General features: G+C 35.9%; 1 protein-coding gene across 1 annotated transcript in view; it reads left to right on the top strand.

The window, feature by feature from the left end:
- The first annotated feature begins 603 nt into the window (after positions 1 to 603).
- LOC127419306 (copine-9-like) overlaps positions 604 to 8,911 on the top strand; it is a 114,561-nt gene continuing 106,253 nt past the window's right edge. The window contains exon 1 of the mRNA XM_051660623.1: positions 604 to 815. Coding sequence (XP_051516583.1) covers positions 739 to 815 — 77 coding nt within the window. The 5' untranslated portion in view covers positions 604 to 738. The remainder of the gene's footprint in view (positions 816 to 8,911) is intronic.

Genomic DNA, 8,911 nt, shown 5'->3' with positions numbered 1-8,911 from the left:
TTTCTGAGGCATTTTTGTGACACTTTGTCCTGACTCTTGAGCCCCCCTTAATGTCTCTCTCTCTCTCTCTCTCTCTCTCTCTCTCTCTCTCTCTCTCTCTCTCACTCACTCACACACACACACACACACACACACACACACACACTATGTATATATATATATATATATATATATATATATATATATATATATATATATATATATATATATATATATATATATATATATATATATGGATATATGGTTACTATTTATATTGCGCACTATGGACGTTTACCACAGCTGCTAACCGGATTTTAAAAGCTGTGGGCATTTGGAAGGCGGGATATCTGAAAATCGAATGGATTAAACGTCCCCAAAGGTTTCAGAGCCCTATCTGACACCACATCTCATAAATATTGGATGGCTTCTGTAATATTAAAAACTGATGCTCTCAGTTTAAGTTTTCAAAGCGGGGTCGGTGTGTCCGCTCAGAGAGGGAGGGCGAGACGAGGTCCAGTCAGACTCTGCCTGCCAATCAAACGCGCGCACCACCACACGCGGACGCGCGAGCTCTCTCCTCCAGGTGCGCGAGGGGGTAAGACTCAAACGGACCGGATGATGCTCGCGCTCTTCAAATGATAAGAAAACATTTCTGCGCCGTGTGCTGGGTTATATTACACTTGTGACTCCCGAGGCGAGCGAGTCCCAGATTTTGGAGTGATCTGAAGACTTGTGCCAAACTCCCGAGGAGCTGAAATGGCATCGATCGGGGAGTTTGATCCGTTAAATAGCAGCGTACCTGCCACTAAAATAGAGATCACAGTCTCGTGCAGGTAAGAGCGATTAATGGACGAATATTGATTTGCGACGACGCGTCGTAAAAAGGATTTAATTGTCTTTTTTTTCCTTTCTTTTTTTTTCGCTTGGTTAGTTTTATATAGGCTATTTATATCTGTCCATATGAATAGAGTTAACAATTAAAATACATTGACAATTTTTTTTCCAACAAGCGAGTAACCGTACGGAGACAACAACAAATAAACTATTGCACGGTCTTTCTGTAAGACAAACACTCATGCGTGAGGGAAATTTCAGTCACAATAAATATCATGGTCTCTTGAACGATAGCTGGAAACAATTAAAATGAAATAGAGGATTTCACTATCAAAAAAGTACGAAATTCCTTCCGTGTAGCATACCCATTACTATTGTTTTTGGGACACGTACCAGGCAAGGACCGTGCTTTTTTATTTTTATAAATGTCCCACGGCAATACCATGAATTTTGAACATGTACCATGGTCATACCTTTTTTTCAGGACATGTCTCATGGCAGTATCATGTGTACTGAACATGGTAATACCATGTTATTTGGACATGTACCACTGTACACTTTGAAGTGCATTGGAGTATCATGTAAATACCATGATTTATGAATATGGTAATCACAATCACCTATATTAAAGTGCCATATGCATATGGTACAATCACTGTACCATGGTACCACCAAAGTACTTTTTTGTTGTTGTTGTTGTTGTTTTGGGGTAATCTTGCAGCTTCTATGAGGTTGTGGCTATTCTGATCAGAGGCGGTGTCTCAGTACCTACTGAGCTGCATTTTTGTACATCATAGTTGCATTCGAACCACTCTAGCTTGAGGGAAATGGTCATATGTATTTCCATCTAAATAGGAGTATATAGACATAAGTAGTATGTTGATTTAGAAGTGTTATTTTACTTTTTTTGTGTTTAAAGTAGTCACTAATAGACTTGGAAGGCTACACTGAAAAAAAAAAAATTTCATTCATTTGTACAGTACAAAATATCATTTTTTTCCCTTACCAAATGAAGCTGAATTTGTAGGCTAAATTAACTGTGGAATATGTTGTTAACTGTGGTTTCTCCTCGTATTTCTGACATTAATGTCTGCTGAAACAGAATTTTAATTTATGTTTGTGCATGTATAATAACATTATTCTGGAGGCATGAGGTGTGAACTTAGAGTTACATAAATGAATAATCGTGAGTTCCTTGAACTTCGTTATTTTACAAATCCATAAAATTAAGGTTTTAAGTACGACTAACTCAAACAATTAAGTACCCTGTAACTGAGGTTGTGGGGAACACCTAGAAGCCCTTGTGCTTGAATAATTTAAGCATGTTTGTTTTGTTCAAAAGGAACTTATGTGGGCATTTAATTAGTTGTAATTAAGAATTCATAGAGATTTTAGTTATTTTTAGTATTATTGATTTTGTTTTACTGTTAATAGCTGTTTCGTGTAAAGTCACCAGGGTGATTAGTGTACCATTAGTGGTCAACTTGGACCACTTGAACAGAACTAGTCATGTCATTTTTCCTTTATGTGCACTTTTTTTGTTTTTTTTTGGGGAAATCAAGTTTAATGAGCTCAGTTATTATTTACTTTAGAGCCAAGTAAATTAAAGGGGTAGTTCAACCAAAAGTGAAAATTCTCCCATCATTTACTCACCCTCATGCTATCCCAGATGTGTATGACTTTTTTTCTTTTACTTAACACAAGCAAAGGTATTTAGAAGAATATCTCAGCTCTGTTGGTCCTCACAATGCATTTGAATGGGTACCAAAAGTTTGAAGCTCCAAAATGCTCATAATGGCACATAAAAGTAATCCATAAGACTCCAAAGGTTAGATCTCTTAAGAAGCAAATTGATAGGTGTGGGTGCGAAACAGATGAATATTTAAGTCCTTTTGTACTTTAAATTCTCCTCCCTGCCCAGTAGGTGGAGGTATGCACAAAGAATGCAAATGGCCAAAAACAAAAGAAGAATGTGAAAGTGAAAGTGGAGATTCATAGTAAAAACAGGCTTAGATATTGTTCTGTTTCTCACCCACACCTATCATATCACTTCTGAAGAAATAGATTTAACCACTGGAGTTGTATGGATTACTTTTCTGCTGACTTTATGTGATTTTTGAAGATTCAAAGTTCTGGCCACCATTCGATTGCATTGTATGGAACGACAGAGCTGAGATATTCTTCTAAAAATCTTTATTTGAGTTCAGCAGAAGAAAGAAAGTCATACACATCTGATAGCATGAGGGTGAGTAAATGATGAGAGAATTTTTATTTTTGGGTGAACTATCCCTTTAAGTAGCTACAGTGATATAAATGTAAATTTGAAACAACTTGCTATTAGTTGCTAAATCTTATTCATGTACCATTACATTTTTAAGTAAATAAAGTTGAATGAACTGATACATTTGTGTATATCTAACTAAAGTTTTCTATTTGTGCTGACACAAAATTACCATAAGATGAATTTTCTAAAAAAAAAAGAGTTACGCAAAAAGGCTATGTGAATATATTAAGTAAATACAACACATACATTTTTTTGTTTAGTGACTGTGTGAAAGTCTTGCTTGAAGAGAAGGGGCGTGTTCAGGTGCTTAGGTGTTTCTTTGATTTAGTTTTGCTTTTACAAAAAGGAAATCAAAAAAGCATTGCTATAATCCAAGTCACAGTTTAATCTGTGTATATAAAGAGCAACCTTTTTTAATGCCTGGCTGACCTCTTCCCTTGCTGTGTCCCTCTGGAATGTTCTCTCCTTGTTGGACAGACACCACTGGCAACAAACAACAGCACAGACTCTGTCCTGAATAATGAATGTGTTGACTGCTGATGCCGTCTGTGTGTTTGCATAAAGCCTTCACTTCAGACATGGCTTGCCCAGATTTCTAAGGGAGGTCTCTTTATACATGAGACACATCTGCGGCCGCCAGGCTCTGCCTGCTGAGCTTTCAGCTGTAATTTGGATGAGGTGGAAGACGGGGCAAGAAAATGGAGCAAGTAGTACCTCATGGTACATATTGAGCCTGCTGGGAGATGAATGCAACAGATCAGAATGAATGAAAAATGAAATACAGCAATAAAATGTGCGCCTGGGTGTTTTGCTTCTAGATACCCAATGAATTTTTGCTACACTTTTGACATGACACAGTTCCTTTGGGATTTTAAAAGGCAACAGCCATCTCAGCGCTGCAGAAAACCTGAGTTAATGGTCACAGCAATACAAGGTGAAAATAGGCTAGAGTTTGTAGACTTTATAGATAATAGTTAAATTATGTCCCTTTATACCATGATATTTTGAATACCATATTCATTTACCATGGTATTTTAAATTAGTTTTATGTTAGTGTAGAAAATATATTTTTGGAGAACATAAGTGTATTATATGAACTTTCAAATGGAACATGACAAACAATGCTATGCCTTGATGGCCAATAATACTGTCTAAGTAGGCCACTCTTGGTTTTTAAAACACAGCCATCGTAGTATCTGATTTATCAACATAATAATAACCAATTTATCAATATATTGTTATGTGCTGGGGAATTTTGTGGACATTTGTATACTGTGCAATATGAATGTGTAACTCAGCTGATGAACAGATTTTTTCACGCATTGGGCATTCGGAAAACTCAACTCGATCTCATGAAAAGTTGTAATAATTAGTAGGAGAAGAGACGAAAATGTAAGAAAGCGTGCAACTTTTACTCCGATAGAGAAAAATTTATGGAATGTTTTGGGTTAAAACAAGTTAAGCTCAATCGACAGCATTTGTGCTGTTTTAATATTATATAATGGCATAATGTTGATTACCACAAAAACTAATTTTGACTCGTTCCTCCTTTTCTTTAAAAAAAACAAAAATCTGGGTTAACGTGAGGCACTTACAATAGATTTCAATAGAATCTATAGATAGGATTGGATGGGGCCAATCCGTAAACATTAAAATACTCACTGATTCAAAAGTATAGCCACAATGCAAACAATATGCGTGTTAACATGATTTTAGTGTGAAAATTAGCTTACTAACCTTTTCTGTGTAAATATCTATCAAATTTTATAATTTCATTGCCATGACTACGCAATGCATTGCAAATCCTAAAAATGACTGTAAACAAATTTACAGATCAAATAACACAAGTTTTAACAGAATAATTAATGTAAGTTATGAAATTATGAGTTTGCCATTTCTGCCTTTAATCCCTCCAAAAAGTGTCCCCGTTCATTTCTGTTGTAAGTGCCTCACTGATATCTCGATTTATTCTTCTTTATTAAAGAAAATGAGGGATAAGTCGAAATTACATTATGCAACAAATGCTGTTGATTGAGCTTAAATGAATAGTTCACCCAAAAATGAAAATTCTTTCATCATTTACTATTAATGATTTTTGCCATCCCAGATGTGTATGACTTTCTTTCATCGGTTTAACTCAAATGAAGATTTGTTCAGCTCTGTAGGTCCATACAATGCAAGTGATTGGGTGCCAACATTTTGAAGCTCCAAAAACCACATAAGTCACCATAAAAGTAATCCATAAGACTCCAGTAGTTAAATCAGTGTCTCCTGAAGCGAAATGGGTGAGAAACAGATCAATATTTAAGTCCTTTCATATTATAAATTCTCCTCCCTGCTCAGTCAATCTCCACTTTCACTTTCATATTCTTCTTATGTTTTTGGTGATTCACATTCTTCATTGCCACCTACTGGGCAGGGAGAAGAATTTCTAGCATAAAATAACTTAATTATTGATCTGTTTCTCACTCAAACCTGTCATATCACTTCTGAAGTTATGGATTAAAACACTGGGGTCATATGGATTACTTTTATGATTCCTTTATGTTCTTTTTGTAGCGTCAAAATGTTGGCACCCATTCACTCACAATATATAGACCTACAGAGCTGAAGTATTCTTCCAAAAATCAAAATTTGTCTTCTGCGGAAGAAAGAAAGTCATACACATCTGGTATGGTATGAGGGTGAGTAAATGATGAGAGAATTTTTATTTTGGGGTGAACTATCCCTTTAACTTGTATTGAGTCCGAAATATTCTTTTTACGAACAATGCTATTATGATTTTTACCCCAAGTTTAACCCCTAACCCTATCCTAAACCTAACCATAAAGTCTAACCCCTTACCCAAACCCTAACTTAAAATAAAGTGTTGGATAGGAGCCTAACTTAAATTTGATGCCTGTATTGTATTGATTTGAAATTTTGTTTGTTGATTGGTTGGTCTTTATGAGAATAAAAGTGGTACCTTTTTGTACAAGCCAAATCATTTGATAACTTACGATTTCGTCATCTCTGACAAATTATTATGAGTTGTCATGAGACTACAGTGTTGGAAAACCCAGGACAAGGTGCAAATATACATGAGTTTGTGGAATTTACAGTATAGATTACAGTTATATTAAATCCAAAAATTTATATTTGTATGTTCAGACTGCAAGTTCATGACTTTCACCAAGAATTCAAATCGAAAAAACAAGCAAAACACTGTTTTGATGTAATTGAAAAATGAAATTTTTGATCTATAATGAAATTGCATGCAGACATTCTAAACAGATACCACTTTGAAAGGCAACAAGTTAGTAAAAGAGTTTCTTTCTGTCAGTGCATTATGCTGGCAAATTGTGGAAGCTGTTCACAGGGGAAGCCAATTCATCAAGGTTGTTTGTCACTGTCAACACAGATTGCACCAGATGCTGTTGTGTCTCTCGGTAAGGGACAGTCTGGAGGGAAACCAGAACGGGGGAATGTGCTGAAGACTCCCAGACCTGGAGATCTCAGGGATCTGTTGTGTTTGTCAGGGAAAGCTTGTATATTCATATATTCCAGATCGTGCCCATATTTTGAGAAGCAAAGGAAAACATTTTCCCTGCATGTTTATTGAACATATGACTCCAACTTGGCAGCACAATGAGGAAATTGCTGTACTGTCAGACTGTTTCCCTTTGAGCACAGATTTCTCCCGTCTTGTTATAAAATAGAAAAGGACACAGATATGTAGGTCTGCTGTGTTCTTTTTGTGTGCGTCAGTGTTTGAATTATGTATTACCTGATCTTCATAACTTGATTTGGAGGTTACAGCATACAGTAATATAATTCACTAATGGACTAATTTGCCCAACCATAATGGAGATTATTACATAAATGAAAAAGTATTAGGGCCTATACTGCAAAACATCATTTTCTTAATCAGAATTTTTTGTCTTGAAATATCCTTAAAAACCCTGTGAACTAGCTTGGTGAGTTCAGTTTTCTTTCTTGTGATGAGGAGTTTCCTGACATATCAAAGGGTTTGCCTTAATGCATTAGAATGGCCAATAAAATAGGAATTTAATGCATCAATTACATTCCTAATGCACATCTTTGCTATTCATTTTGTTGCATTGGTGCTAAAAAAGCGCATTGTCTTTGTCAGTTTGTGAAAAAGTAAGAAAGAAATATAAAATAGCAAAACAGGTACATTGTTTCTGACAAAAATCTCTTGACGTACATCACATCGTAAGTACAAACTTCCCAAGAGGACTGGTCTGTTGCAGAGAGAGGGACATTCTTATTTTGGACATAAATCTGTGAAGTGCAGACTGAGTCATCAATAATTTTGGTCCATTTTTCTGGAAGAGACTGTACATTTTAAATGCAGATGTCTGCTAATAGTGTCCTTGTTAGGGAGTACATAAGCAAATGACCTCATTGTAACACATGTGGGCTGAAAGTTACAAAACTCTGTTTGATTTCAATTTTTGAACTTTGATTTCATAGGATCTGAACTATCCCTTTAATGCTGATGTGAAACTTTTTCAGTGTTAAATCTCCTATAAAATATATGGTGTATTTGGAAAGCCTGTTTGAAACATTGTTTATTTTTGCAATTCCGTTCGGTGGCGTTACTGGCACAGAAATGACATGCATTAGTTTTAAACCAAGAAAAAAAATGCTATTTTTTTTTTCCCAAATCAGAATATATTATCTGAAAACAAGTCTTATTATTTTTAAACTGATGTGGATTTTTTTTTTTCAATATAACAACCACTTTCTTGGTGTTATTATTCTGATGTTATTCTGAAGGTCATCACCTAAAGCCCAACAGTTAACGCCAGGTGTTATGTCAAGGGATCCCCCTCAGTATGGTGCACGTGAAAGCACTCCCTGTTGAGATGCCAGAGCTTCAGGACCCGATTTATTCGGATTGGAAACGTCACAGTTGGCGTCACACCAGATGTCAGGCAATACCTCCTGTTGCTCAGAGCCGTATCCTGCATACTAGAGATGGAATCGATTGTCTACTCAGTTGGATGGATTAATGTGCTCTCTGCTGTACTTCTCTAACCTTTCTTCTATTCCTCTTTATATTTATATAAAAAAAATATATTATCCTGCGAGAGAATATCTATGGGTCGCTGTTACTGCTCTTCCATCATGTCCGTCTTGCAGCCATCTGGCCTTCTTAAAATGCACCGTCAGAGACCAATAACAGACTGATGGATCACAACAACACAAGTTGTTTGCTGCAGCTGTAGCAGTTGTGAATTTTGAAAACTTGACTTTTTATCAACAGTTTTTTGGTTCCAAGCCAGCAGTGCCCTCATCAAAGCTTACTATGTTGAAATATTCTTTTATTGTCAGAGGTGAGGCCAAAGTATAAAGTATAAGGGTGTACGACTGTATGCAACGTGGAAAAACAAAGTATACCCTAGCCTTTAAAGTCAACAACGCAGTTTGCAACCTTTTTTACTTCTGTAATGTGACGTATTTCTGAGTGAATCAAAATGTAGGGCGGGACTTGATTTTATCCATTGGGAATCCATTGGATCGTGAAAAATGGACGTAACATACCAGAATTAAAAATAATCAAGTCATGTTTTCCCAAACTGTTTTTCACGAAATGAACATAAGAAGCATAATGTTTGATCATGGAATAACACCCAGCAATGAATCATTCACATTAACAAAAGTGCATTATGAAAGGAAATAGAGTAAATTTTGATTTCATGTTGGCTTTAAATGTTCATGACCTTTATTATTGATGTGAGAGAAAGCTTAAACCTGCTCGTTGAACATCAACAGACTCTTTGTTTAGATAGGGCAAAGCTACTT

Source organism: Myxocyprinus asiaticus, chromosome 28 (assembly GCF_019703515.2).
Source record: "Myxocyprinus asiaticus isolate MX2 ecotype Aquarium Trade chromosome 28, UBuf_Myxa_2, whole genome shotgun sequence".
In the NCBI taxonomy this organism is placed as follows: Eukaryota; Metazoa; Chordata; class Actinopteri; order Cypriniformes; family Catostomidae; genus Myxocyprinus; species Myxocyprinus asiaticus.
This window is presented reverse-complemented; position numbering and strand designations above follow the sequence as displayed.